Source organism: Gossypium hirsutum, chromosome D01 (assembly GCF_007990345.1).
Source record: "Gossypium hirsutum isolate 1008001.06 chromosome D01, Gossypium_hirsutum_v2.1, whole genome shotgun sequence".
Lineage (NCBI taxonomy): Eukaryota > Viridiplantae > Streptophyta > Magnoliopsida > Malvales > Malvaceae > Gossypium > Gossypium hirsutum.
This window is the reverse complement of record NC_053437.1, coordinates 8,623,153-8,641,217: the sequence shown is the minus strand read 5'-3', so window position 1 is coordinate 8,641,217 and position 18,065 is coordinate 8,623,153. Positions and strand designations below refer to the sequence as shown.

The window sequence follows — 18,065 nt, the reverse complement described above, 5'->3', positions numbered from 1 at the left end:
TTCTCAACTACATACTTGAGATTAAGTTTTATGGATTAATGGAAATTCTGGGAGGAGATACAAAAAAAAAAAAAAATCAAGAGCAGTGAAATTTTTCAGAAACTTCTTTTTCTCCCCATTGGCCACAATTACCATCCTTTTCTATCAACACGAGTCTTTTGCCGAGACCAATATCACTTCACTTTTAAAAATAATAAAATTTTATTTTAATCTCTTCCATTTTAATCCCTCTAAAAACTCTCTTAAAAAATTATAATTTCTTAACACATCACTCTAAACGTCAAGCCTGCTGACTTTAATAAATCACTATCAACAGGAATCCTTGGCTGCCAAAATATCTTGATTGACATATGCACCCACAAAGTCTTAATCCCATCGACAATCAAACAAACCACATGGTTAACATTGAATTTATGGTAGGAAAAAAGAAGAGATTTCGGGAATGACCTAAAGATGCCAAATTTTCTTCATGACCATTACCAAAAAATGAAATTAATATTAGTCAACTGAAATTGGGGTGAACCATTTAGTGACGGCAAAAGTTAAGGTAAGAATTCTCAACATTTACTACATTCCTGAACTGGAAATGGATTCCTTCGCATTCTGTTTAATGCTCAATAAATAATTACTATCATCATTTTTACATTTCCAAGTTTAAATTAATTTGCTTTAAACCTTCACTTTGCGCATCCCAACAAACACTTTCTTTCGCCATTCCTCAATTTACAAATAACATCCCCATTTTTTAGACTTAGCTCAACCAACTCCCTATATTTCCCAAGGAGATTAATATATTTTTTATATTTGCTTTACGGCTTGTGAAAATTAAATTTTTCAAAATTTATGGCTACCACTCTTAATAATGTCATATTTAGAATTCAAACCTAAATTTCTCAATCAAATGCAACTCCTCGGGAGAGCACCTCTCTCCCTTGAATTTTTTTAAGAGAGAATTTTAATATACAATCAACTCTCCTCATTTGTCTGTCAAAATTTTGGATGTTATATAAAGGTACATATATATAACAACATTTGAAATCTAGATAATATTATAATTTTTAAAATTTTCAAATTAATAATATTATTAATTAGTGATGATTAGATTGGATATTTAATTAAATTTACAAATTATTTTCAGTTAATAAATTATGATTAATATATTTTTATATAAAATTCAAAAAATTTATATAAATAATATCTTAACTAAAATTTATTATTAATATAATTAATTTTACTAAAATTTAAGACAAATAGATCGTTATAGACAACTAATTTTGTAAATGGTGTACTTCATACTTTATGGTTGTTATAGAGGGTAAAAATAAAACATAAAAAAAAAACAGCTCTACAACCAACTTAGCCATTATAATGAAATATTATTATAAAATTTAAACTGGTTCTTTAAGAATAAAATTTTCATTTTAATTATTTCATTTCATAACATTATTCTAATTTAAAATAAGTTAAAATAACATTACATTTTTTTTGTATCCATCAATTAATACATGAAAATTTTTAAATTAAGAGGCTTGATATTAGTGTTAAATTAAAATGATGTAAAGTTTTCAAGCAAATACAACATGTGTTCTCTTTTTCTAGCCTATTACATATATTTTCCAATGTGTATTAGAGTATATAATAGAATGAGTCTTATATGCAATATGCTATAAATTGGCTCCTCCAAGATGGGATTTAGTTGTTATGCTAATTAAACTAATTATTATCACTTTTTGCTCTAATTTATTTTAAAACAACAAACTTATAATTGCACTTCTTAGATTTGATCCTACAATCTCAAGACAAAGACATTTGATGAACTTGGGTCAAGGATAAGAACTACTCATCTACTTTTGATTTGTTTGAATCATAAATAAGACAAATTTATTAAATCTAAAAATTCTACAAGAATGGGTTTTAGATAAATATATATACCGTGTTTTATGGTTTGTTTGTGCATATGTTGTTGTAGTTTGTATTTGTTTGAATGGTAGCTAAAAACATATTGATTCCAAATTTTATGAGATTGAAATCAAATTTAGGTCTTAACCCAATTAAAATTAAATCATGAGCTATGATTTCATCACCAAATCTTTTTCTTTTATTTTTATTTTTATTCTTGTATTGGAATATTATTATAAAGATAATCATATCATTTATAATGTATTTATTAAAATGAAACTATTTACTCTCTAAGAAAATTACCCACTTCTTTAAAAGAACTACACACTAATTAATTCAACTACCTATTTAAGTAACTTTTCATCATTTTAATTACTTTTTTTATATATGAAATATTGTGTTTTTTCCCTAATATTTTTAACATAAATAAAATTATTATTTAATACCCAGATGATGTTATTTTCTAATCCTATTTGTAAAATTTAAAAACTCCATCTTTATTATATCAATTAATTATCCAAAAGAATAAGGTTTTCATGAATCGATCCAGTGGAGAAGTTGATAGGTGACACGTCAAGCATTTTATAATATTAAAATAATATTTTATTTATTTATGAAATTAATTTGATTTTGTGGTTTAATTTTGGAATAAATTTTATTTAATTTTAAAACAAATTTTTATTTATTTCTTTACATTATTATAAATGGATGTCTCGGTTTTTGTGCCTCTTTTGTATAGTTTGTAAGCTTTTAACATTTGGTGTACCATTTTATTTTTTCCACATTTTTTTATTAGTTTTGTAAAAAGTTAAATTCCTATAGAATGAAAATCATTGTAATTTTAACTATCAAGGTTTTAAAAATAAACATATATATTTTTGTGTTTTAATTTCTTAATTGTGTTTTTGTGAAATGTTATAATTTTTTTTAAATATTAAAAAATAATTTAATTAATACAGTTAATTCGTACATCAATTAAAAAATAGTATATATATAAACACCATTTTAATTTTTTAAAAATTCAAAATATAATATATATAATTACAATATCATATATTAGTAATGTTATATTTTAAAAGTTAAATACAAGTAATGTTAAAATCAAATAGTGGGTGTCTATAATTAGCTCAACTTCGTGTTTTCCTTTAGAAGTCATCTTTGGCATGAATTAATTGTGCAAATTAAGCAGACCCTACATATAAAGTAATGAAAAAAACACTTTGAAAAAGGAGAGAAAATCAAAATTCCTATATATAACAAAAAAAAGACTATGCATCATATTATATATATATATTAAAATTAATTTCGAAACTTTAACAGAAAGTTAATAAAGCATCTAAAATATTAAATCCAAAACAGAAGGGAAAAAAAAATTCAATTTCAAAATGACCTTTCCCCTTGTCTTATCACCCCTAGAAATGTCAACCACATCCTGGTTACTTGTTTCACTATAGTACTGCCAATTAAGCTGGTTAATCCTTTGGCTGCTTTGGGTGTGAATGTGTGTGTGGGTATATATATATAACCTGAGATGCAGCAAATCGTTTTCTATCATTTTATTCAACCATAAACCCCCCCCCCCCTCTCAAACAAGCCTCTCCATCAAACAGGTCCTTCACCATAGCAACTGTAAGGCAGCAGCTGAGTTTTATAGCCATGGCAGACGAGTTTAATACAGGGACTAATTGGTGGGATTCATCAAGGACAGCTGGTTCATCTTCTTCATCTTCAGGGCTTAATAACAGCTTTGCTTGGGCAACTGAAATGGTTGATATCAAAGCAGCAAGGTCTCCAATGGATTCGGTCTCATCAGTTTCAGGCAGTTCAGTTGTTTTCCATGATAACCCAAAGCTTCAAGTTGGACTCGGACCTGATCATCATCATCATCATCATCACCATCATCATCCACCTAGTGATTTACAAATGATGGGTTTAGGACTTCCTTCTCAAGCCATGGATTGGAACCAAGCTTTGCTGTAAGTACTTAAAATATACTTTGATATGTTTATATGTTTATTGTCGGTTTAAAGTTTTAATTTTTGTTATGTTTTTTTTTTAATTTATTCTTAACAGGCGTGGGGATAAGAGTGAGGTTAGTTTCAGGTCGATGCTTCAAGATCATAACTTGAATGCTTCAAATGCAAACTATCAGCATCAACAGCAAGAAACAGGTGGGATTGGATCGTCTCAACTTCATTGGAGAGACAAAATGTTTACTGGGGATGCTGAGTTAAAGCAAATCGGGAGAGGGTTTTCACTGGATCAATCTCAGTTCAGTCCCCATGGAAGTTCCAGTGATAGCACTGTGACTTGCCAGAGCTTGCCTTCTAGTCTCCAGATGGATTCTTCTACAGCTTTGTATGGGAGTCCCTCAACCATTCTGCAAAGGCTATTGGGGTCAGAAAATCAACCACAACAACAACAACAACAACAATCCTCTTATGAGAATCGTTCAATGAATTACCAATATGGAGCAGCCGCCGCTACAAGTTATGGAATGAACACTAATGATCAATTGTTGCCTAATGCTTTGTCGAAAGTCCCACAATTCTTAAGAAGTTCACCTCCAAAACAACAACTCCATGGTCAATTACATTTCTCAAACAATGCTCCTTTTTGGAATCCATCTGCAGCAGCAGCAGCTTCCATGACTGATCATGTTAGGCCTGGGTTTTTCCCCTCATTGCAAACCCAATTTCAAACAGGAACTTTCGATGAAAAACCAAAGGTGACCCCCCCTCCAGGAAAAAAAAAGTGGATTGAAGAATCTTTTACTTCCATTTTATTTCTATATTAGGGTTTGGAATATATGTTGTAGTTAGAATTTTTATTTATTTAATTTTCATATGTCAGCAGAATATATCCGAAGTTCGGGAGACGAGCACTGTGGTGAAGAAAAGTGGAAACGAACCCGCTTCTACTAAAAGGCCTCGAAATGAAACCCCATCAACTATGCCAGCTTTTAAGGTACCATCACTTTGATAAAACTTTTCACAACGGGATTTTTTTTTTTGAATTTGTTTTATATGATTCGATAGAAATATAAATGAGAATTTCATTCAATAGCTTTGATTGATCATAGGTGAGAAAAGAGAAGATGGGGGACAGAATCACTGCACTCCAACAATTGGTTTCACCTTTCGGAAAAGTGAGTTTTCTCTTCATCTTTTTGTTTTTTTTTTTTACTGTTCGTCAGTCTTCAGAGAAATCAAAGTAAATGAATTTTTCTTAATTATTTATTTGTAGACGGATACAGCCTCAGTGCTATCTGAAGCCATTGAATACATTAAATTCCTCCATGCACAAGTCAGTGTAAGTTCCATGAACACCCCCGCCTAGTATTCCCTTTTATGCAAATCATAAAAATATTAACAGTGTTGTGATAAGGTTTTGTGTTTTTCCTATAGCAGGTTTTAAGTACCCCATACATGAAAAATGAAGCCACCATACAACATCATCAACAGGTACTATTAATATATTATTAATACAACATTTTTCTTGGTGTTATTGGTATAGAGTTGATAGCTCATAATCTTTAATGGCAGAATCCTGAGAAGTCCAAGGACCCAGCAGAAGGACCTAAACAAGATCTAAGAAGTCGAGGACTATGCCTAGTGCCAGTCTCCAGCACATTCCCATTGACAAATGAGTCGCCTGTGGATTTCTGGACACCAACATTTGGAGGAACTTTCAGGTAGATGACTGAAATGGTGGGGGGAAAAAGGGGGTCCATAGATATTATATGTAAATGGAACAGATTCTCTGCAAACTATAGTGTATATTCTTATCAGAAAAATCAAAACCCTAGATACAAGTTGTTGGAGGGATGATAATTGATAAGAATGAAATTGGAAAGAAGTCCAGACTCCAAGAAGGGAAAATTGAAAGGGAAAATAGAAGATAGAAAAGGGAAGAGGACTCTTCAAAGAAGAGGGGGCAATAGCAAGGTTCCAACAACAGGCAAAATGATGCAAGGATTTGGGCATTGTTGAAGGGGACCATATGAGATATAAACTGATATTAATTTGTTTTTGTAATAATTGAAGAATAATTATTGTGAGATGAGAGGTTATTTTATTGGATTAGGAATATTAATTCAGAATTAAACAATAGTTGCTGATTTTATAGGGAAAAATAGAAATAATTTAGAAAGAAAAATTGAACCCTTTGTTCCTTTTTTGTTTTTTTATAATTTTAAAATTAATTTTGTGTTTACCAACATTGTGAATAGAGGTGCCACTACTACCTTTAATTTAACAAGTAAAAAAGAAAAGAGAAAAGAATAATTGAAATGTTGAATAAAGAAATGTGGGGGAAATGTGCATTGATTGGAAATCTCACTTTTGATTTTGTTATTTGTTTGGAATATGTTAGTGGAAGTCAGAAGGTGGCCCACTCCAGCTCCTCCTCTCTTTCACCTTTTATTTTCAATTTTATAATATAATAACACAGTAATAGCATCAATGTGTGAGGAATGTATGTAAAAATACTGTCAGTTCATGCCTTTTGCTTTTCAATTGAGTGGTCACATTGAAGAGCTTCCATTGGAAGGTAAAGAAAAAACACTTTATTATTTATACATCTTTTTTTGTCCATTTTTAATGCTTTCAATGGAGACCTTGTGGAAAAATATCAGTATATGTGGCCTTCCTACCTCTTCTTCATCAAAACTACTTTTTTAAAGATTAATATTACAAACTTTATGAAAAATTAATCTAATTCATAATAAATACATGAATTTGATTTTTAAGCAGTTTAAAAATGTTGGATTAACTTTTTAATTTTTATAAAATTATGAAAAATTAAAATATAAAAGAAAAGTGAGATAGAAGTAACTTTTTAGAAATCAAATATAATGATTAACATTTCATTAAGAGAAGAGTTGGATTAATTGATGTAAAATGAGGATGGCTTTAACATTCACAAAATCATTAATACATCTATTATTTATGTTTTTTTTATATATATGATAAATATTTATTAAATAAATTTTAAATATAAAACATTTATCTTCACAAATATAATGTGAAAAGAAGCATCGCATACAACATCCTAAAACTATTTACTAATTACAAAATAACATGAATGCTAGTTTTTATTTTAATATTTATACATTATAATTAGATTTAATTAAAATAATGTATTTTTATCGCAATAGACATATTTAAGTTGAGGAAATCAAGTAAACCTGATTTTAATTAAAATAATATTTTTTTAAACCTTTATTCAAATTTATTGGTTATGTACATGCCGGTACAAGCAAAATTGGGTGAAACACATTGATATCATCTTTATAAATTAAAATTTTCACCCAAATCATATTTATGATTCAAGATCTAAAATTTCAGTTGATGTAGACACTTGTTTTTTTTGACATTTTATTCACATGTTGTAATTTTCTATATAACCAAATTTTAATCACGCATTAATTAGAAAACATCTCATAGCCCCCTCTTACCTTATAAATAAGAGTAAATTTCATCACTATTGTTTAAAACATTTATATATTATTTATAACCATATATATATATATATGAAAGAGGGAAATAATAATATTTCAATTGGTCTAGAAATAACTTAAAACCACCATTTAATTTTTTTTATTCTCAATATAATTTAAATAAGTGATTGTTTTTTATTAAAAAATAAAAAAGTTAAATTTAATTTTACATTGATTAGAGAATACTCTCATAACACACTTTTCAATTATTTTATTCCTACATTCACTATGAAATACGCTTATAGCTCACTTCATTATTTTATTAAAAAATTATTTTAATCCCTTAAAAAGTTAAGTTTCATCTCACATTGACGGGAGAATTCTCCCATACTCACACTTACCCTATAAATAAGTGTAATTTCTTCGCAATTTTCATTAAAAATTAATTTTAATCTCACATTGACTAGAGAATACACTAGTAGCTCACTTCTTCACTACTTTCATTCAAAAGTTAATTTTAATCTCACATTGGTTAGAAAACACTCTTATGCTCACACTTACACTACAAATAATTGTCAATTTCTTCACTATTTTCATTTAAAAGTTAATTTTAATCTCATATAATTAAATCATAAAATATTTAAAATATATTATCTTTTAAAAACTTAAGTATATCTTTTACCTATTGTTTCATCAATAATTTTTAATTAATATGTCGTTATTTAAATAATAACAATTTTATAAAATAAACGAACAATTTGTGCATCGAGTCGGATAGAAAACTAATAAAAATTATAATTTAATACTTCAATTTATTATTCGAATAAGATATACGGATCAATACATTTGAAGGTTAAGCGTCTAAACATCTTTTCTCACAAGTTTAGAATAAAATATATAGCATCAATGCGATAAAAACTAGTACTATAAAGGCCATTGTATCAAGAGATAGATTGTATTTTATTTAATTTATTCAAAAAATGAGTAAATTAGTCCCTAGATGTTAAATCAAAGAGCAAACTAGCCCTTTCAGTTAAATTTTCTATCTATTTCTATTGTTAAAAATTAGCGTGGCTGATCGAATAACTAAGCAATTACACGTAGCGTGCCACATATACTTCATGTTGACATACATAAACCAGTTTTTAACAATAGAAATAAAATAAAAAAACTTTTAACATATATACTAATTTGCTTTTTAATCTAATGTATAAGGATTATTTTACTCATTTTTTTAGTAAAGAAAACAAAATGCAATTTAACTTTGAATACAAGAACCTCCATAATACTTTTACTCAATAAAACTCTTTTTGAGTATTATTATCACATTTTCGAACATTTATAAACTATTTTAAATAAAGATGAAGTTAATTGAAACCTTTGTAAATATATGGGTAGAATTACTTGGCTATATATGAATTGGGTATATTTTTTATATTTAAATTTCTATAGCTTGGGAAGAAAAACTTTGGGTTACCTCATGATTAATAAATCTAATTAAAAATTTCCAAGAAAACCCTACCATTTATAGGACCAAAAAAGAAGAAAGCTGGACATATATAACAGACTAATCATGAAGAACTTTATGAGATTCTACAATCTAATAATCTTCTTTTGTACTCTTTCTTTTTCTTCAAAGTAAAGAATAAAATGCACTAAGAATGTAAATATATAATCTCAAAAAACCAAATAAATTATTTATATTATATCTTTACTCCTACTCTAGTTGGCCTCAACTTTTGCACCCATTGGCTACAAAAGAGCTTTGTAAACATATCTTGTACAGTACCTTGGGATCAGTACTCTTTGATGATCAATTCACTTCATAAAGTTGCAAAATTAAATTTTCAACTAACATTAACTTTAGTGAACAATGACAATAATATTATATGTACCAAAATGAAAGAATCTAGGCATTGATCATTGCTCTTCTCATAGTCTTCCATGTGATCCCCATGATTTCTTAGGTTTACTTTTAGTAGTCTATATTTGTCATATCTCTTTAACAAGTTTTCATTTTTGTTTCCAACTCTTTTGTTTTTTTGGGGGCTAATATGTCAATTAGTATTCTTTATTTAAGTCTTTATTCATTAAAACCCTTAGTGGAAATATACTTGAATGTGAGAATCTTGTGTATATCTTCAAATCTCTTGAATAATACTTTAGTAGTTAAATTTAAGCGAAAGAAAGGATCAAATTGACAAAACATACTAAATTTATCATTATGGCTAAAAAAATAAAAAATTTTAGTCTTTCATAAGAGTTTATGGAGTCTTTTTTTTTTCTTGCATACATGAAGAATTAGTTCTTAGTTTTACCCATTGGATGAAGCCATTTGTTTTACGTTAGGTCCCCAGAAAAATTAGAAATCAAGTGAATTGATAAATATATATCTATAATGTGCCTAATAACTAACCTTTCGCATTCTGTAGGCCCATTAAGGGGGTAGATGCTGGCCACAAGTTTTAAAACTACTCTATCGAACCCTCGACCACTAGTTAAGGTAAAAGAGGCCATTATCATCTCACCTAACTCCCGTGGTTATAATGTTCTTCCACTTTACTCATTGATAAAGAATGATATAGGCTAGATTTAAATTTAAAATGCTTGGAATTGATGAAAGAGGAGTCATAAAATGTAAGCCCCCACCATTAAAATTTAATTCCAAGCATTTTATATTTGAGCTGTCCAAATTTAATGTTAATTAGTTAGGGCTTTTGATATGATATAATATCCCTCCCTACTACAATAATTAAGCTATTTTTCCAGAGTATTTATGCCACTTGAAAGCTAAAATATTTTATGTTAAACCCATCATTTTGGAACATAATTCATTTCATCAAAAAAGAAGTAACTTGTCTTCAAAGCTCCCTTACATATTCTTTTTATTTCTCATCATTTTCAATTTCGAATAATTTAGTTTATAAAATCTAAGTAATTTTTAGCCATTAATGAATCTCCCTCACCCGAAAAATGCTTAGATTAGTTACTAAAATTCGAAGGTTTTTCTGAGACTGTTAAATTAAAAAATATACATGAAAGAGAAATGCTTACATTTTAAATCAGGTCAAATCTAAATAAACAAAATGTTTGTTAATGTGAGATCCAAGTTTAATACAAATCTGATCCTTCTTGAACTATGAATATCTTTAGTACGGGATGAAACAAAAAATAATTACATTAAAATCGAAATTAAATTATAAATTTTAGGGGCCAAAACACAAAATTTATCATTTTGTTACCTATAACTTGTTAGGTTATTTAGTGTATTAACATAAGAAGACTTAATTCATACATAAATATTAAAATGATTTGGCATAACTTAATAATAATCAGTACAAAATTAAAATTAAAATTAAAATGATGAGTTCTTGTTTCTTATTTTTCTAAAAAAAAAAACTTACTTAAAATAAGTTAAAAAAATTTCCTCCCATTTCGTGACAAAGTGAAAGTAATTCATTACTAATTCATGTATTACGACATGTTAAAAAATAATACCCAATCAAATAAAACAAATTCATGTATTAAGATGGGTTGGAAAATAATATTCCACTCAAATGAAGCAACAAATATGAAGGGTTTAAAAAGCAATTTTATCAAACCTCTGCGTATGCGGTCCTCTAGAATAAATTCGATAGATATATATATATAGGATCGACCAATATAAACAACAAATAAGAAGAATAAAGAAAATTGAACACACAATTATTTACACGAAAAACTCTCAATTAAGTGGATAAAAAATTACGGGTAAAAGAAACTTCACTAATGAGAAAATAATCCGAAAAATACAAGATGGAGATAATAAAAAACAAACTTTGAACCCTGAATACAAAGTCCTCCGATTGAAACATAAAATTCTCTTAAAGCTCTGTTAAAGATATTTCTTAATTGTGTTATATTGTATTTTTCATTAACATTTCTAGAGTTACTAAGGCCCTTTTATAGGCCGAATTCAAAGGTCAAACATGATTAATACGTTTTAGATTAATCAGAGTTTGATTGAAAAAAATAATAAAAGTTCAACTAGGAGAAAAATATTAAATTTGTGTGAGAATACATCGTGACGTCGTATGTCGCATCATCGAGATGTCGACTCTGTTTCGTCCAAAATACTAATAGCGTGCGTATACCTAAATAGTAGGTTTCTACCGGTCATCAAAATTTGATAATTCTGAAGCAGAAAGAAAATGTTAGGTGGATATAGGTATTTTTAAGTAGGAAAATTGGTGGACATCTCTATCGATTTGGTCTTACAAAAGCTCCCCACAGCCATTTACATAGGGGTCCCTAAAAAAGGCAACCACTTGTAATAGCATAAAAAGTGGGGAATATAATTGAACATTGCAGTTCCAACTCAAGGACCCAAACAAAACAAAAGCCTATGTTAATACACAATTTGACATTTAATAAATCACCAAACTTACTATAAATCAGAAACCAATGTAAGGTGTAACACACGTACAAGCATGTACCAGGACATGAATTATTGCTTTCTTTTTATATTTGTAAAATATAGAGAACTGAAATTCTAGAAAATAAAAAATCAAAAGGACAAATTGTGGTTTTCTGTAGTAATTTGAAATCAGGCAGCTGTCTTGAGTTTCTTTGTGATTCCGGCAATGTACTTCCCTTGGTGGAAAGCTTGCGCCAACTTGAGTTCGGATGGCATTCTTGTTCCGTCCCCAGCATAGGTTCCTGCTCCGTAAGGGCTTCCACCCTTCACTTGCTCCATCTCAAACATGCCAGCACCAAAGCTGTATCCGATGGGAACAAATATCATCCCGTGGTGAACAAGCTGAGTGATTGCAGTCAACCTGTGATTAATTTGGAAAAGATACAAGTTAGGTTTTTATCGCTGTTCCATTTAATATTTGGTTGTCGTAAGTCTATCATATGACACTGATATAAGAATTTACGGTGTAGTTTCTTGTCCGCCACCCTGAGATCCAGTGCTATAGAATATCCCAGCAGGTTTTCCAGCAAGTTGCTGAGTTCTCCATAGACCTCCAGTTGCATCCATAAATGCTTTGAATTGGGCAGACATCATGCCAAATCTTGTTGGGAAGCCAAAAATAAACCCATCAGCCTCAGCAAGGTCATGCGGTGTAATGATCGGTACATCACTTTTTGGTGGTGCACTCATCTTTCCAAGAATCTCATCTGACAGAGTCTCAGGGACCTGTACCAAATGTATGCCACAGTTACTTCATTTACTTTATCAATTCTATGGATGTTGTCTAACAAATAAATCCTGTGAAGCTTCTTATCTATATATATTTGCAACAGCAGAGCTTTACAAAACTTGGTTAAACAAATGGAAGGCAACGAACCAAATCAAGGAGGTTCAATGCAACAACAAAGCATATTTGTAAAGATTTCATCAATAAAGAATATCAAACCAAGAAACCACAAGATGTTCAAATAACTAATGGACAATAAGATACGGGATAGCTGATTAAGATCTCTTATAGGGAAAATGGTCAAGGGTTCTCAAAAGGAGACAGCAAAATGACAAACTTTTAAAAAGCACTAATTAAGTAAAATATAGCTTGATGGAGAAGAAAAGAAGCAATAGAAAAGGAGGCTGGGGAAAATATATACATTGCAATCGAGTATGAAACAGTTGAGACCAAAGCCAAGTTAATGACTTGTGACCAGACATTCTAATCAATTTACCAATCTTGAAACCTTTGGAGAATAGGACCAATAGATTGCATTTTAAAATGTCTTTTCACCTTCCTTATCCATAAATAATCTGTTCATTGCTTTTAGGTAATCTAGACTACTACAAAGAAAGCAGGTATTTCAACCACAGCAGCATACTACAAATTATTACCTGCCATAGTTTCGCTTCAACACCTTCAACAGATGCCGCCCCTTTCTTTATCTCCTCTGCTAGTTTTTCCACATGTCCATACATGGAATAGTATCTATAACATCAGCGAGAAGTTTTGATAAAAAATTATTCAAAAAAGAAGGAACAAAAGAAGTTCCAATAAAAAGAGTCACTATATTTGCAAAAGGATTAAGCATAACCGAGGCTAAGAGAAAAGTATTCTAATGAAAATAATAATACAAAAAATAACTTGATTGAACCAAGAAATATAATAATTGAAACCAATGTATGTTTCTAGGTAATAAAAAGGACATAGCAGTTTTCACGAATTATATTATACATTATGGTCATGAAATTTTGGCTCGACAGAGAGTCACTAGGCTATCATCAAAAAATAGTATGGTCAAAAAGTTTAACTAAATTTAAGACAAAACTGGACCACTTAGTTCGACTCACACGACAAACTGCCAATCACAACATCATACAACTTGTGCAATCATGATGAACAAGCTACAATAAACCATCAATCAGCAAGTGTTGAAGTCTAAGTTAAAATCACACAAAAGCTATCACAGTTCAACAGATAGTGTGCCGGCTCATAAAACACAATTTTGAGAACTATTTTAAGGAAAAATGGAGATACACTAGACCATCAATCATGGGCAGATACAAGACCCAAAGAGTAGGGGAGCTTGAAGATCAATGCCAGGATAAATTTGTGGCAGAGGAAAATTCTAGAAAAGGGACATATAAGGGGTCAGAAAACAGAAAAACTATGAACCAACCAAAAATTGTCTGCCCATCTTACCATACATCACTATTCATCTACAATAACACAGGGCACAGGGTTCTAAGGTGAAAGCTGCCACAAACTAGGATATCAGAATAAAACCAAAAAAATTAAGCAACCAGTATTAAACTAGCAGGTTTAGTGCATAATGACAACTGCATAGTATATAACTAATCACCCCTGAAGAGAGCATGCTATGCCATACATGATACCTTGTTACAAGGGAGAATAGTTTCGGTCATTTCTATAATAAATTAATGTCAGATGTCGCTTGCAGATGGCGCCAAAGAAATTTATCTTATGTCAATACCTACAGATGTCATTGCTTTTGAATTCCAAGAATGCATATGAGTACACAATAAGCATACAACAAAAGCATCCAGAGGTCTCCAAAGTGCATACAATCTACAGTGATATAGTAATTCAATAACATGCCAAATGTAAGTCTAATATATGGTCTTACTAAAAAACATTGCTAATGGTATAAGATTTTGTAATTCAAAACAATGATGACGGAATCTAATGTCCTTAGCCCCACCATTCAGAATCTCTGATAGGTTTAATTTCTTAAGAACTTGCTCTGACCCCAAATAAAATAAATTGCTGACTCCACTTGAGCCCTGTTTAAACTTGCTCTTGGAGGAACCTCACAATCAAGTACAGATGATGACAGCAGCAAGTGCAACTAAGTGATATTGACTCAAGTATACATATAGGGAATAGTTGTGAGGACATTCTTGATTCATCTAAAACTCAAAAATATGTCGGCAAATACAGAACTAGATCCCCATTCCCACCCCCCTAAAACCGACAACCTGTCTCCATATTATTGTTCAACAAATTCAGTTCTTTACAGAGCTTATGTCTTAGTTATCACGTCATCTCAGAGAGCAGTACAAAAATCGCTTGTTAATGCATATTGCAAACACAGTTTCATATTTAATACAGATACTAGCAGACATTTAAGAAAAAAAAATTAATCCGACAGCATAATAATTTTAGAAACTAAATCTCCAACTAGAACAATAAAACGTAGCCTTTCTCAACCCAAATCTATATGCAACATGCAAGTTTTCCAACAAATAGCAAACAATTAAATCATGGTTTAATAAAATATGCAAAACAGATCCAGTTAAGAGTTCATGGTTTACTGACTAAAAAACTGTCCTTGATAGGCTCATTTCCTTTTCTACTTCCTAATCAGTTTTCCCATGTATCAATTCAAACAAACATAACCAAATTAAACACAGCTTTAATCTGATTGACCTTTTTGATCGTGCCTCATAAAATAGCCAAATTAATCCCATTACCAACAAAAATTAGATGAAAAAGAATCTGAAACTACTGACATCCGTAACTTCTATGGTTATTTCTTAACTAATTGACTCCAAAATCAACAGCCGAGAAACAAAAACCAATTGATACTGCATTTCTCCGGTATCCAACTCGAAATTAATTTCTAACTCAAATGATTAAAAATCGCATTTTTCCAGCTCCAGAAACTTCAATTATACTTTAGGGAACTAATCTTACTCTAATTATTGTAAGATTAATTGAAATTCCAAACTTTCCGTTAAATTATAAATACAGAAAAGAAAAACCGAGTTCAGCAGAATCAACTCAAAGCAATAAACTAATTTAAAAAATTAAATCAAAAGAAAGCTAAAAAGGGGGGGGGAATCACAAATCTCAACTCAACTGAAGTAATAAAAAAATCAATCAAGCATCACAATCAAACAGCATTTCAAACGCACCCACCCCCCCCCAAAAAAAAAAAAAAGAAAGAAAGAAAGAAACTAAATACAAATAAATTTATTTTCAAAATTGAAGAAGAGGGAAATAGAATAAAACTACATACACAATATACAGTTTGGTTGCCATCGATGAATTGGTCAGAAAATTAGGACAAGAAAATTCCCTTTTGTTTGAAGTTTGTTTTGGTTTGGTTGTTTTTTTTTTTAATCAGAGAAGAATGGTTGCAGAATGTGGGGAAATGGAGGAGCCAGAAAGCTGTATTTATAGTTGATTGCAGGGTTGAATGTGAAGGGTGTTTGATTAGTAAGTAAAATGGTGATTAAGGAAACGGTGGCGTACGTAAGGGGTTTAAAAATGGGGTTGGTGGTTGATTTTAAAAACAATTATGAAATTTAATGATGAGATGTTGTTGTCACGCTCATCATCATGCGGGTCGTTACACATAATCAATTTAATGCTTCAGACTTTACTACCTTATCTACAACCTTTTTTACTTCTTATTACTTATTTATACCTTTTTTATTTTATATTTTGAACTGTTCTGTAGGTCTAACTATGGCCTCAGTCTTTTTAATTTTATTCTTCAAAATTGGACATTTAAATGTTCCAATTTAATGTAAATACAATTAATTGGAAGATGATTTAATTTGGAAAAATGTTAGTCAAGTTTTGATTAATGGATATTGGTGCAAATGAAAAGATTTGTGTTAAGTAAATGGGGGGACAAAAAGATGAGTGTTTTAATTATTATTTGTTTTTTTTTTAGATTATTGGAATTTGAGGTCCAATAGAAAAACAAAAAGGATGAAATTGAAGAAGAGGTGGGTTAATTAGTGGCATGGCATCATATGTTACCAAAATCGAACTAATGCCTGCCTGACAAATATGGGATGACGTCTCCCATGCTACATGCTGATCCACTTTGAATATAGGGTTTTAGCCTTAATTCCTCTTTTCATCCCTGTTTTAGAGTTAAATTATCATTTTAGTGTTTGCACCAACTTTTTTATCAGTTTGCTGCTAATACTATCATTCTGTGATTTCGTTGCCTAATCCAAATTTCCGTCTAAATTCCAAACTACTGAATTTCTTAAAAATTATTTTGAAGTTCTGGATGCTTATAAATTATAAAATTTTTTTATTTTAAAATCTAGAAAAAATTGTTTCACTTTCCACACACTATTACTAATCATCGATCTGACAATGCATGTTGTCTCAAGCTTGTTTATCACAAACGAGAAATTGCCTTCTATTTCAACAAACCGAAACCCATCTCTTGAGCAAATCTAATTGCTCGAGTGCTGGCTACAGCTTCTGCTATTAAACCGGCTCCATAGACAAACTTTTCCCATAATAAGTCCATCACTTTTCCTTATCACAATGCCTATACTTGATTAAAAGCGGAAAAGCATTGAAAACCAGACAAAGAGTTAAAAAAAGAATTTAAACATATTTTTTAATACTTTTAAAAATTTAACATTTGTAGAGGAATAGAAAATTAATTTAAATATATAATTAATATATTTAAAAAACATATTTTAAATTCTTTTTAAAATATAATATTAAAACTAAATGAAATTTCGAATAATTTTTCATTCCTTTTCATTTTTTTTAAAATAACATAAATTATAAACATTTTAAATATAAAATTAATTCATGTTTAAAACTAATTTTAAATGCTGACTAATAAAATAGCAAGTAGATTAAAAATTAAAAAATTTAATTAAATATTAAAACAAAATATTATAAAAAAGCATATGGAGATATATATGAGGACAAATATGTTTTTGAATTTTACTTCACATTACGTTTTAGTCATTCAATTTTTAAAACTTATGTAACAGCCATTAACGTTATTGAGTTATTATAGTTTAGTCACTCATCCGTTATCTTCCATTAAAATAAACATTATATTTATCTAATTTGATCAACTAGAATGCATATAAAGATATATACTTATCCTATAAAACGAGTAGTGAAAAATGTATATAAAATTTTTTAAATGCCTTTTAAATTTTTATTTTTATTAGTATAGAGACAGAATTACGATATTAAAAGTTTTGGTATGTTTTTCTAGTAGCGTTTTGATCTTTCAAAAATATATAAGTTTCATCTAATTCTTTCAAATTTTTAAAATTAAAAATTCATATAATAATAAAGTTATAATTTTAACTTCAAATTTATAATTTAATTTTAATATCTCTTAAAATAAATTTCTTGATTTTACACTTAGATTATTACTAATAGTAAAATGGGTTTAGCTATCATTTTAATTGAATTTGCGTTTTGTTTCTCAAATATTTTCTAGTTTCATTTTTAATTTTAGAACACAGTTTTTATTT

General features: G+C 29.4%; 2 protein-coding genes across 5 annotated transcripts; one reads left to right on the top strand and one right to left on the bottom strand.

The window, feature by feature from the left end:
- The first annotated feature begins 3,280 nt into the window (after positions 1–3,280).
- Positions 3,281–6,029, top strand: LOC107951780 (transcription factor bHLH123). 4 transcript variants are annotated; one of them, XM_016886915.2, is made up of 7 exons: positions 3,281–3,875; positions 3,973–4,627; positions 4,756–4,866; positions 4,982–5,047; positions 5,146–5,211; positions 5,310–5,363; positions 5,445–6,029. In XM_016886915.2, exons 1-7 carry the CDS (start codon positions 3,556–3,558, stop codon positions 5,595–5,597), a joined length of 1,425 nt encoding a protein of 474 aa, XP_016742404.2. In that variant the 5' UTR covers positions 3,281–3,555; the 3' UTR covers positions 5,598–6,029. The 4 variants fall into 4 exon arrangements, with proteins under 4 accessions (XP_016742404.2, XP_016742403.2, XP_040942897.1 ...); XM_016886914.2 differs by having other exon boundaries at positions 5,307–5,363; XM_041086963.1 differs by having other exon boundaries at positions 3,293–3,875; positions 3,964–4,627; positions 5,307–5,363.
- A 5,715-nt stretch (positions 6,030–11,744) lies between these two features.
- On the bottom strand, positions 11,745–16,083 carry LOC107951781 (probable NAD(P)H dehydrogenase (quinone) FQR1-like 1). The gene is made up of 4 exons (XM_041086962.1): positions 15,827–16,083; positions 13,179–13,272; positions 12,259–12,521; positions 11,745–12,156 (listed from the first exon to the last, which is right to left on the bottom strand). The coding sequence occupies exons 1-4, from the start codon at positions 15,847–15,849 to the stop codon at positions 11,925–11,927; spliced, it is 612 nt and encodes a 203-aa protein (XP_040942896.1). The 5' UTR covers positions 15,850–16,083; the 3' UTR covers positions 11,745–11,924.
- Positions 16,084–18,065: the final 1,982 nt, after the last annotated feature.

Excerpts from the sequence above, each read along its gene's own strand:
- LOC107951780 (XM_041086963.1), top strand. The coding sequence starts at position 3,556 with ATGGCAGACGAGTTTAATACAGGGACTAATTGGTGGGATTCATCAAGG. Across the intron at positions 4,628-4,755 it reads CTTTCGATGAAAAACCAAAG|AATATATCCGAAGTTCGGGA; the intron begins GTGACCCCCCCT and ends ATATGTCAGCAG. Across the intron at positions 4,867-4,981 it reads CAACTATGCCAGCTTTTAAG|GTGAGAAAAGAGAAGATGGG; the intron begins GTACCATCACTT and ends GATTGATCATAG.
- LOC107951781 (XM_041086962.1), bottom strand. The coding sequence starts at position 15,849 with ATGGCAACCAAACTGTATATTGT. Across the intron at positions 12,522-13,178 it reads TTGAAGCGAAACTATGGCAG|GTCCCTGAGACTCTGTCAGA; the intron begins GTAATAATTTGT and ends CATTTGGTACAG. Across the intron at positions 12,157-12,258 it reads GGCGGACAAGAAACTACACC|GTTGACTGCAATCACTCAGC; the intron begins GTAAATTCTTAT and ends AATTAATCACAG.